General features: G+C 38.8%; 1 protein-coding gene across 1 annotated transcript in view; it reads right to left on the reverse strand.

The window, feature by feature from the left end:
- Window positions 1-1315: 1315 nt before the first annotated feature.
- Window positions 1316-12857, reverse strand: part of smpdl3a (sphingomyelin phosphodiesterase acid like 3A) — a 43530-nt gene continuing 31988 nt past the window's right edge. Inside the window, exons 5-8 of the mRNA XM_043684259.1 lie at window positions 11348-11526; window positions 6662-6842; window positions 4728-4852; window positions 1316-1636 (exon numbers count right to left, since the gene is read on the reverse strand). Coding sequence (XP_043540194.1) covers window positions 1337-1636; window positions 4728-4852; window positions 6662-6842; window positions 11348-11526 — 785 coding nt within the window. The 3' untranslated portion in view covers window positions 1316-1336. The remainder of the gene's footprint in view (window positions 1637-4727; window positions 4853-6661; window positions 6843-11347; window positions 11527-12857) is intronic.

Raw genomic sequence — 12857 nt, forward strand, 5'->3', positions numbered from 1 at the left:
AAAGACTTTTCATGGCCCCTTTTAGCCTTCCTAATTCCTTGTTTGAGTTCTTTCCTGCCTGAAGATGAACAATCAGGGCTCATCTAGGATTTGAACATGGGGCCTCTTGCACACGAGTGCAGTACAAGCCCCTAACAGAGAATCGTACCCCTAGACCAACCAACCCACTCCAAATTCTTAGCATTATACTTTCAGATGTACATCAAAGTATTGGAGACAATGTAAAGGCAATTCACTAGAATAGAACTAGTCATGATCAGCTTCAGTTCTGTGTAGTGACAAAGAAACTGGTTGATCTCCTTTCAACAGGATATGAAGAAAGGGGATTTAACAGAGGCATCCAAAAGATGGGAAAGGTTTTTAATAGAAAGATATACCTTCCAGTTACTAAAAGGATTAGTAACAAAAGGACATAGATTTGAGATAACTGGTAACATGAGGAAGCAGAATTTTGATAGCAAGTTATGCTGATATGTATTGCACTGGAGAGTGATGGAAGCAAATCAATAACGATAAACAAATTTGAATAAACATTTGAAGTGGAATAACTTGCAGAACTTTGGGGAAAGAACAACAGATGAGATCAATTGGATAGCTCTTTCAAAAATAGGATTTATTTCTATTTTGTATGACATTATACTCTTTGACTTGGAGAATTCCCTTGCCTTTCCAAATGCATGTACATCCTGTCCCTCAGGGTTCCCTCCAACAACTTAAAACATTTTATAAAATCATGGATAGGATAACTAGATAAGGTCTTTTCCCTGGGGTGGGGAAGTCCAGAACTAGAGGGCATAAGTTTCAGGTGAGAGGGGAAAGATATAAAAGGGACCTAAAGGGCAATATTTTCATGCGGAGGGTGGTACATGTATAGAATGAGATGCCAGAGGAAGTGGTGGAGGCTGGTACAATTACAGCATTTAAAAGACACCTCGATGGCTACATGAATAGGAAGGGTTTAGGGAGACATGGGCCAAGTGCTGGCAAATAGGACTTGATCAGTTTAGGACATCTGGTCAGCATGGACGAGTTGGACCGAAGGGTCTGTTTCCGTGCCGTACATCTCTATGATTTCATAACTGGGGAAATACTCACTGATGCTAACAGAAAAGTATATGTAGCAATGAAATGGGAAAAAGGAAAGCAGGATGCTGGCGAAATAAAAGCAAAACAGAATCAGCAGAGAACAGGAAAATGGAATAAAGGTAAGGAATATTAATTTAAATGATGGAGACTGCCAAAAAGTAATAGAAATTAAGAGCTTTTAGCACAAATTGAAGAAGAGAATGAATAAAAGTTGCATGGTTCAATACACTTTCTTTGACAGGGCCTTACTTTATTCCCTTAAAATGCAGTTCATGTATGAAGCACGATCTAAATATTTTATAGCACATATCTGTTTCACTTTACAAAGGCCAACACATTCCATGCTGGAATTGTAACTGACAATATAATGATTATAATACATTTGGAACTTCTGACTATGTGGACCAATGAATGTATTAGCTAAATTGTACAAACATTGTGGTTGTATATTTTTTATGCCATAGGCTACAGTCATGATGTATTCCAACTTCCAGTCAGGTATTTTCTCCTCATTGGCTTCAGTAAGATTCAAGTAATACTGCCATATATCCTGCAAAAGAAAATGAAATGAAAAATAATAGTTTTTTTTGTCTATTCTATTAACTGGTATATCTTTTAAAAACCGCTTTTCATCTGAAAAGTTTGCTTACATTAGACTTGTCTATGTGGATAGATTATTTGAAGTAAGGAAAATAAGGGCTTCAGCATATAAGCTTTTATTCCAACTTCCAGTCAGGTATTTTCTCCTCATTGGCTTCAGTAAGATTCAAGTAATACTGCCATATATCCTGCAAAAGAAAAAGATTATTTGAAGTAAGGAAAATAAGGGCTTCAGCATATAAGCTTTGCAAAAGCAGGAGTACATTAGATGTAGAGAGGCTTTTCATTAAGTACAGGAATACTGTACTCTCTGAAAGTCATTTGAATCTTTTTAAAATGGGAGTTTGGAAGATGAATTCTTGGACTTTATGAATTGACAGATTGTTTTTGCAGCTGGCAGGAGACAGCACAGAGAATTAAAATGCTTAGTTATAACTGTTTGAGACAGGCTTGAGAAATTACTGGGAAAGACTAGATCGGAGTGCTTACATATTTTAGATTAGCTGTGGAGAGAGAAGTAAAAGGGAGGAAGGAAACAGATAAACACCAAAGTAACAGAAAAACCTAAGATGCATCACAAGCTCTGACTTACAGGTCCGATAAGTTCTTCTATGTCAGATGGCATTTCACAGGGTCAATGTGTGTACACCTAACATGCACCAGGTGGACATGCACAAGCACAGCAATCAATGTACCAGGAGTTCCCATACAGCGGATTTCTGCAATGTTCCTCTTCAACTTATGTTTAAGGTAGCCAGTTGGATAGTTTTCTTAATGCTCTTTTTAATAGTTACTGGCCTGGCATCAACTAGTTTTGTTAATCCAGGGACTGACACTTCAAATTGTCAGCTATTCTATTGTTTAGAGACATGATAAAACCTGTACAAGTTACTTAGCAAGATAACATGAGTATAAAAGGAAATTTTTCCTCTTGCTCTGTCCCACCACACAATAATTTTCTTGTCATGGATAGAAAGATGTACTGTTCTGTGATCTGCTGTGTACTGGGGAGCACAAGATAACAAACTTGAGAACCGTACCAAAGCAAGAGCACTCAACAGCACCATATTTTAGATGGATGGCCCAAACGTTGTCTGTTATTGTTGTTGCTCATAATATGCACTGGGGTAATCTTAAAACTATTTTAATGCTTACCATGTATGATAAAATTAAATAAAACAGGTATTCAAGTTGTAACTCAACCAAAATAATTAAAATATTGATATTCTGTAACAGGGATTAACATTAAAATTTCTTTAACACCATGTATCCAAACATGAGCATTTTGTATGAGCATTCTGGAGTTCTTCTTGCATTCTCTGATCCTCAAAGCTGCCCTCTCCATAATGGTTAGGGGGGATTCTGAATCTGCCCCAGCTGGAACAGGTTTGAACACTATGCTGCTGTCAGCAATCTGATCGACATCCACCAAAGAGGTAGAGTTGCTGTATTAACTGCACTTTTACATGTAATAGTCTGTAATTATGAACATTGATGGTACAGGCTCAATATTCTTTCCATCATATAGCTGACCAAGAATCTCTCCCAGTCTTACCGCATACCATTGACATATGTTGGATGGATTTACAGATTGATACTCAACCTGTTTGGCCACATTATGAAAACATCTCCCGTAGCTAACAAGTCCTTGAGTAAAATTTTAATCGAGAGTTTGTCAGAGAAGGAGAGACACTACTGTCTCACAGTCTCTCCACTTTGAGTTCTGTATGCTGTTGAAACGGCTGACATCGCAGTACCACAATACCTACAGGACAGGACTGGTTAGTCTTAGCCTACAAAGTTAATGAACAAATGTGCATAGTTAACTTTCCAAGAGACTAAAAAAGATATTCATGGCATGAGAAGCAATGAGAAACAAGTGCCCCCCAAAACATAGCAGCAATTGTTTTTTGCTTCATCATTTTTACCTAGTCACTTTCACACAGCACATAAACCTGGGTATTATGGATTAAATTGGTTTCCTGCAGTTACAATTTAAACCAGTTCAGTTCGCTATGTCTCTTGCAGCAATTTTAATGCCAACTATGCAAGTGGTTAATTTCAGACTCATTATACATGCTAAATTTTGGGTGTAAAACCCAATTTTTGATTAGATTAGATTAGATTCCCTACAGTGTGGAAACAGGCCCTTCGGCCCAACCAGTCCAGACCGACCCTCCGAAGAGTAACCCACCCAGACCCATTTCCCTCTTACTAATGCCCCTGACACTATGGGTAATTTAGCATGGCCAATTCACCTAACTTGTACATCTTAGGACTGTGGGAGGAAACCAGAGCACCTGGAGGAAACCCACGCAGACAAGGGGAGAATGTGCAAACTCCACCGAACCTGGGACCCTGGTGCTGTGAGGCAGCAGTACTAACCACTGAGCCACCATGCCACCCAATTTTAATTGTGTTAACAAAATTTCTCCACGTCACCACTCTTAACTACATAAAATAATGTTACTTAATGGAAACAAAGATAAACAATTATGTTCTATTATACTTCGTAATTGTTCTGGTTCATGGACAATTCTACATTTTTATTTGCACATTCATTTTGACACAAACTTGAAGCATAACTAAGATACGGAATGTCCCGCTAAGATACGGAATGTGGGCGGCACGGTGGCACAGTGGTTAGCACTGCTGCCTCGCAGCGCCAGAGACCCGGGTTCAATTCCCGACTCAGGCGACTGACTGTGTGGAGTTTGCACGTTCTCCCCGTGTCTGCGTGGGTTTCCTCCGGGGGCTCCGGTTTCCTCCCACAGTCCAAAGATGTGCAAGTCAGGTGAATTGGCCATGCTAAATTGCCCGTAGTGTTAGGTAAAAGGGGTAAATGTAGGGGTATGGGTGGGTTACGCTTCGGCGGGTCGGTGTGGACTTGTTGGGCCGAAGGGCCTGTTTCCACACTGTAAGTAAGTAAGTAAGTAATAACTCAACAAATTCAATTTCAAGCACATTTTGGAAATGTTTCCTGATTTTATGGCCAAGCAGAAACACTGTTGTCCAAGTTCTTGCATCCAACAAGTACCTACCAATAATGTGTAGTCATCTGTGTCATACTTGTACAAGCGTAATCCTGGATTATTGGTTACACCATTCAAGGATTGTCTTTGAGGAGTTACAGCTGGTGCAACAAATAGAGAGTTGATAGGATTCCCTGTTGAAGAACAAAGAACTAAATGAATAAAATGACTGAATCATTCAAAACTTTGAGATTTTGGCACTCTACTTTAAAACATATCAATTCTGTAATTACAGTACTTTTAGAACTCTGGATCAATATAGGGGCGAGGTACGACAGTCCCGCTAAGATACGGAATGTCCCTGACAGACATCGAGTGCCTTTGAAAGCCAAATGACATGAGAAATGTGTCTGGCATTCATTCACACTTCCCTCTCTTGCACATCAAGGTGACAGCCAGGGATACCTTGAGGAGTACAGGCATGTGAGCATATCCCAACTCCACTGAGGCAGCCATTATGGTCACTAATGGAATGATTAATGCGAGTCTTGGCCACTGGAGAAAATGGGAGGAGAGTGAGAGTGGGGAAGCCTCCTTGTCACAACCCATTTCTTCTTTGCTTCACAATCTCTATTGATGTCTAAACTACAGATGATATAGGTATCATTCTCCTGCTAATGTGACACTCTGCAGACACTGTGAATACTGGTTTCCCTCACCATGATGGCAGCAGACTAGAAGCACCAACTACAGACCCCAACTCAAAGCAAACCTCTAAATTATGCACTGTCAATTTCTGAGCTGGAGGCTGAGTGTCTGAAATCAAGTGTCAGCGTGGTTTCATCTACACTGTCTATTCAAGAATTCCTCAGGATAACAGGACAGAGAACGGACATACAGATCCATCTCCAAGGAGGTGAAACCTCCTATCAGTTGAGTGTCAATTCTCTCAATGGATTTGTATAACAATGCCCTTTGAGACAGATTTTCATAACAGCTCAATGTTTGTATCTGCTACATCCTAGAACAAGATCTCTCCCCAGTGGGTAGGTATTTCCAGAGGCCATTAAGGTACCTGTAAATGTAGGGTCACCCCCCCTTCCCACCCCCACCCAGCAACCGCAAATAGTCTCTGACTCTTCTAAGTTGGTGTTCTACCATGTACTGCAAGGAAACAAAGCTGTGTGTTCAGAGTGTCAGAAATAGCTTCCATGGATAGAAGGAAGTGCAATGTGGGTAATTGGGGAGTTACGGGGGGGGGGGGGGGGGGGAAGAGATGGTAATAGAATGATAGTGAACATAAAAGTTGGACATTCAGATGGGAGTTTAAATAGATAGGAGAGGAATTAGTGCAGCTGCCAGGTGTACTATTCTGAGGAGAGCTGTGAAAATGCTGAGAAATCAGAATGTCGAGTCCAACAGCAGAATGTGTTATGCCAGTCAACTTTCCCCACCCTGCAGAGATTTTGAATTCTCGTGGTGTGGTGTCCCCAGGATCTCCACTTCCCTCTTTTGTTTTTTTTTGACAGAATTCATCTCACTCCAGTTTTCACAACTGGACCTCCATGTAGGAGTGAGAAGCCTGGACTGAAATCTCTCTTTCCAGGTATCCTCTTCATTGCCAAAGTTGCTGGACTTAAAATTCCACAGACAGTTCAGCCTTTCTGACTGTCTTAATTAGGAATCCTCTCTTTGACAGTTTCAGCTTTCTCTCTCTCTCTCTCTCTCTCTGATGGACCAGGAAGCTGAAAAAAATTAAGTTAATTTTGTGGCTCAGTTAAAAAAAAAAACACAGCAAAATATTCAAGTCAATCACCATCTTTAGATACCTTTGCAAAAAGTTTGCGGGTGCCACGTGATCTATATTCTGGGCTTACATAAGAAGAATAGCCACAAGTTGACAAAGGATCGGCAGAACTCTGAGAATTATAATCCCTTTCCTTAGGGAAGGAGTCAGAGAAAATTGCAGTGAAAGGAAGAAGAAACAAGAGAGAAGCTGTTACCTTGATTATCCAGAAGGACCATTATGCTATCCCTGTGAGTATGACCAAAAAACTGTCCAACAATAATCTCACTGTATTTGCGAAACATTTGCACCAGCCTTTCATTATCTTTCTCCCTTATTGCAGTGGTGTCCACTGAGTCTGGCAAGTAGCCTGGAGGAACATGTGCAATGAGATAAACCTGTCAGAAAAGACAATGATTCAGAAGAAATCAAATCTCATTTAGCACAACATCTTTATTCAAAGCTCCTCATTTAATATAACTTTTGATACACAATGGGAAATTTTACCTAAAGCATTGAAAATTTATATATTTTAAACGTCAGTGCTCTTCAATTCTTTCTTTCCATTCTCCAAATTAAGCTACCATTTTGCTTAGTGTACCAGTATTTCATGACTTGTAGAGACGTTGGAATATAAATTTGAAGTAACTGTATGATAACTATACAGTAACTGTCCAATATTTTGTTAGTACATATATAATCCTACAAAAATACACATTTTGTCAAAGATTTGCATATTGCATTCATCAGGACAACTCACAAGAATACCCATTCAAAGGGAAAACCAACATTTATACTGCATCAGAGGAGACTGTGGAAACTGGTATTTGGTTAAGTTGATTCTTGATTGGTAGAGATGTGGCCATGAAGAATGAACCAATTAATTATGATTGACAGCTAACTGCCAGGTTATGTTTAAATTTTAAGTCAGGCAGCTTGGCGGCGATTGCTGAAGACGTTGCCCTGAGAAATGAACCAGCGAATGGTTGTCACCTGCTGAGGTGAGATGAAACCAGTGCAGGGTATTTACATGTTGGTGAAAATCCCTGCCGATCACACAAATAAATAACGTGATGTAGGAATTTCAGTTCTGGTGTGATGCCAGGGATGTAGACCATGTGTCACAAAGACTGACACATCATATCAAAGGGATATCCATTCAGCTGTTCACAACAAGCAAGGATCTTGCCATACCAAACCAACTTGCGCTTGCAACATTTTGTGACTGTACCAACTCAACCAAATAGGTGCAGTTATTTCCTGGTTCATTTCCAGGGCAATGCCTTGACCTAGATATTATGGAATGCAAAACCTGGCATTTAACTGTTGTAATTGGTTTCTGCATTCTTTATGGACACACGTCTATCAGAGTCCACTTGCCAAACAAACAGCACTCTTTATTCATGCAGTACAAGTGGATTTGTATTCTTGTGAAGTGTCCTGATAAATGCTAGACAATAAGCTCCAACAATGTCTATTTTTTCAGCAATACTAAAGCTCCATATGACTAAAAAACTTTTAATTCACATGTCAAATCAGCAGTGGCTTTCAGCATCTTTTATCTTTATATTCTTGATTGCTTGGAATTAATAAACAAGTTCTTGCAATATTCAGCCTTGGTGTTAGTGGCATCTAGTAAAAACAACATTGATTGCTATGATGACTTAAACCTGTTTGTTAGTCCCAACAGCAGAGAATGCTGAGATGTTCACCTCTATTGAGTGCTACAATTTTCATGAAGCCCCCTTACCTTTGTAGCTAGAAGGTGCAGTATGTTAGATGGTGTATGGAGGAGCCTATACTGATAGGACCACCTTGACCTGTCAGTTAAAAACTTGAGTTGGTTGCACAAAACTTATAATGGTTTTTACTTTTTTGTTTAGGGCTGCTCCCAGCTACAGCCTACTAGGAGCACATTCCTTTAAAATAACAGGATTGTGACAACATTCTCAACACTCTGAGTCTACTACTCCAAATACCTCTTTCTCTGCCCACCTTGGTCCTGTACCTGTATTCCCAGCAACTCTGGCTTCCCTCCTGAATCCAATTTAATTAATTCCCTTGCATATCCAGCAAACATGTAGACAGTGGAGCCAGGGGATTGCTATCATTATTAGTGCGCCAAGAAAGAAAATTGCAATGAGTCAAGCAAAAATTACCTGTCATTGAGCTGAACACTTATCTCAAGGGGAGTGTCGTTCAGCTCAATGGGTGCAACGTTGGCATTATACGGTTAGAACTCTCTATTCACTTGGTCAATGAAGCCACATTGCAACCAAAACAACAAGTTCTCAACAAGAGCCTATCAAAATATAGGGCTGTACTTTTACACAGTCAGTGGCAAACACCTCTATCTCACCACCGATTGAAGATCAGAGCTATATACATTGTTCCAATGTTCTGACTGAGCAAACAATGGTGACACAGTGGTCATTTCACTAGGCCAGTAATCCAGATTGCCAGGTAAACGTTCTGATGAAATGGTTTCAAAGCAGATGGCAAAATCTAAATTCAATAATAAAGTCTGGAATAAATAGTTGGCCTCACGGTGACCGTGTAACCACTGTCAATTGTCATAAAAAAGAATGAGGTTCACTAATGTTTTTAGAGAGGGAAAGCTGCCATCCTGAACAGGTCTTGCCAATAGGTAACTTTAGAACAACAGCCAAGTAATTGACTTAGAGCAGTTAAAAATGGGTAATTAGTGCTGGCTTAGCCACTGATACCCTCATCCCAAGGACAAATCCAAAAACACTTCACTGAAGTTAAGGCTGGCCATCAGTCTCTTTATTGGGACTATAGTAAGTTTTGAGAAGATCTGTACCTCAGGTTGAGGTTCTGGATGCAGGTTTGCTCGCTGAGCTTCCAACTCAGGTTCTGTACAGTAAGAAAAGCATCTGGCATCATAATTGATGATGCATTCATGCCTAATAAGTAGTACTCTAAAAGTAACAAAGATGTGAATGAAGAATTCAATAGCAGTCAGCCTATGAGGTGGCAGAATTAGTTAATGTCACAGTAGTGAAAATAGAAAATCTTAGTCTTGGCACAGACATGAGCTTAGTTGCTCAACTTGGGGTCTACATAACATAAAAGGTGCTAACATTCTCAAGTTAACTGAGTCAATATCTTTTGTAGAAGACATCAAATGGAATATAATAGCTCCAACAGTTCAATTCTTGTACAGTGCCAATGATCTCTGAGCTATCATTTTTCTGAATGATAAAAGATATATTTCTTGGAAACACTCATGCTGGCCCGCTTTGTTTTTGATTGCCTGCAGGCTTTAAGCAAAGTATCCATTTTCACCTGCAAGATGCTAGTGAATTGCATACTCCACAAATTTTGTAAATTCCAACATTCTATGATTATTATTCAAAAAAGGTCATGGAAAAGTGGAATATTTTTAGACTTTTTTTTTTCAGGTTACGACTTTTCAGGGGCTGAAATTCACGCTACAGTCCAAAATACCATATCATTAGCAGAAGCCCAAATGATTGCTAAACAAATAAAGAAAAAAAAGCACAATGAATTACGGTAATTACCAGATAAAAACAATAGAAACGAAAATGAATTAGTAAGCTTTATACATACATACCAAAAGTGAGGTAGGAATATAATACATCTTTAAATTACAGTTGCATGGTACATCTTAAATTAAACATGTCAAATACAAAAGTTCATTAAAATCCTGCAAAAGCACACTGTTCAACATCTTCAGCACCAAATAAAGCTTCATAGTCATCAGGATGAATGATATCATCACATAGGTCCTCTTCATCTTCGCTGTCCATAGTTAGAGGTACCACATCATCCGCTTCTTCTTCTTCATCTATATCAAAGGGGCATTGTCACCTGACGCTGACTGGGTGCGTAATTTGCGCCAAATTGGTGTGAATTGTACATCAAAACACATAATAGCATGAAAATAAAATGAACTTGCTCATCAAAACATTTATGTACAGGATACTACCTTGACTCTCAAATGTTGATCTGTTATCTGTGAAGAAATAGGATCAACTTTTACATGAAACGTATGGAAACTTACAGATTTTTTGGCCATAAATAGTGGTTGACTTATACATAAGATTGACTTTTACTCGTGTATATATGGTAATTTATCTGATATAAAGGAAACACAATTTGAAAACAAAATCCCCCAAACTTAAAGACGTTGTAGAAATTACAAAACAAAAGAGGAATGCAAGGTTTATGAAAAGTCTGTTTCTCTCATTATGTGGAATATGTTGTGTTGTGACTCATTTCTAATATAAAAGAAATGAATAGAAGTTTTCCCATGAACACCATGTCTTATAGACACATTAGGGGAAAACATGTGGTCTCCCCAGCTGTAAAGATTCCTTAGAAAAATGGAATACAAATTTTATTTTCCCATTGAACCAATGTTATAAAGATATATAACATGGTTAACAAAACAACTTGGAATTTACAATGTCTTCTTAGGATATTTCAAAGTACTACACAAATAATGATTTTTTAAAATGTTTGAATATAAAATCTGTTTCAGTTGGAGGCATAGTGGTGAGGTCTCTGGACTAGTAATCTAGCACCGTAGGCCAATGTTCTGAAAGTATGCATTCAAATCTCACCGTGGCACATGATGAAATTTGAATTCGATAAACTCTGAAAGAGTAAATCTAATGGCAACCATGTAACCACTGTTGGTAGTTATAAAAATATATCCGGTTCAGTAAAGTCTTTAGGGAAGGAAATTATCTGGTTTGGCCTCCATGCGACACCAGACCCATAGCAATGTGATGGACTTTTAACCACCTTCCGTGCAATTATTGATGGGCAATAAATGCTGGCATAGTTAACAATGTCCACATTCCATGAATGAATAAAATAACTCTTTTATTGCAAGATTGTTAAATAGACTTACCTTCTCTTTGTTTTGTTGAGCTTTCTTCAGTGTATTTTCAAGCCACACAAACTGCCCAGCAGGGTCAGGAATTCCCTCAGTCTCTTTATTGGGACTATAGTACAAGTTTGTGTTTAAGCTGATTATCCTGAGGGTCTGTTGGGTAACATTACAATTAAAGATCTGGGTGTAGAACCCACCTATAGGGGAAAAAAAAACAGAAGGCAAATTCACAAATGCAACAAAGGGATTAAGTTTAAGAACCTCCAAAATATGTAATCAATTGATAAAGGGGACCATTGCTTGTAATTGAAAGAAACTGGAAATCTCACGATAATCTAACTTTGAACATTAAAATGATAGAGTTGCTTAACAAATTTGGATCTTGATTCATTAATAATTAAACATTGTTATGCACTAGGAAACAATCTGGTGAAATTTTGAGAAAGATCACACACAAATACAATTAATTTTGAACTATTTATCCCTCCATCCTTGAATTTTTTTCTGCTTGCATTGTAGAGACATTCTACTGGCCCATTTTATATTAGTTTACAGTTATAATTATAGAATCTGTAACTCAGTAGATAGTATCGAGGGGAACTATATGGGATAAAGGAACAGTTACCAACCAACGGAAAACTTGGAGCAAACTTAAATAAAAATTATTTATTTTTAATTTGGCCTAGAATTATCATTTTTGATAAGGTCAATTCTGAACAATCACCTAAAATATTTGACTTAAAATCTGACTAGAACAAGTACTTTAAGAAACAAAATTTTGTTTGACATGATTTGATAAATTGTGCCGATTCTGTTGTACTGAATGGAAATCAGTTGGTATATCATAATTAGTTTGGTTCTTAGTGATGACGAACGTGAGGGATTAGGAATGAGAGTGTGTAACTGAATTCAAAATGACTGAATCTAGATTATAAATTGTTCTTTTACTTTTCTCATTTTTATTTTGGTTTGAAACAGTGATTTCAAACTAACTTTGAACAGCAGTTTGTTGTAAAACAGAACAAAGATGTTTGCTGTTGGGAATTGGCCTTGAAGATAATGCAACTTCATTACCACTCTAAGGACACTGTAGATGAATTAGCCCTGAGCTGTTATTATGCTCTGACCTGTCAGCTGGTTGGATGTTGAATTGGTCAATCAAAAGGAGAAAGTGAGGACTGCAGATGCAGGAGATCAGAGTTGAGTGTGTGGTGCTGGAAAAGCACAGCAGGTCAGGCAGCACCTGAGGAGCAGAAGAATCAATGTTTTGGGCAAAAGCCCTTCATCAGGAATGAGGCTTGTGGACCGGGGGTGCTGAGAGATAAATGGGAGGGAGATGGGGCTGGAGGGAAGATAGCTGGGAATGCAATAGGGAGATGAAGGTGGGGGAGTAGGTGATAGGTTGGAAAGGAGGGTGGAGCGGATAGATGGGAAAGACGATGGATAGGTCAAGAGGGTGGTGCAGAGTTGGAGGCTTGGGACTGGGATAAGGTGGGGGGAGGGGGAATGAGGAAACTGGTGAAATTCA

This window comes from Chiloscyllium plagiosum, chromosome 3 (genome assembly GCF_004010195.1).
Source record: "Chiloscyllium plagiosum isolate BGI_BamShark_2017 chromosome 3, ASM401019v2, whole genome shotgun sequence".
In the NCBI taxonomy this organism is placed as follows: Eukaryota; Metazoa; Chordata; class Chondrichthyes; order Orectolobiformes; family Hemiscylliidae; genus Chiloscyllium; species Chiloscyllium plagiosum.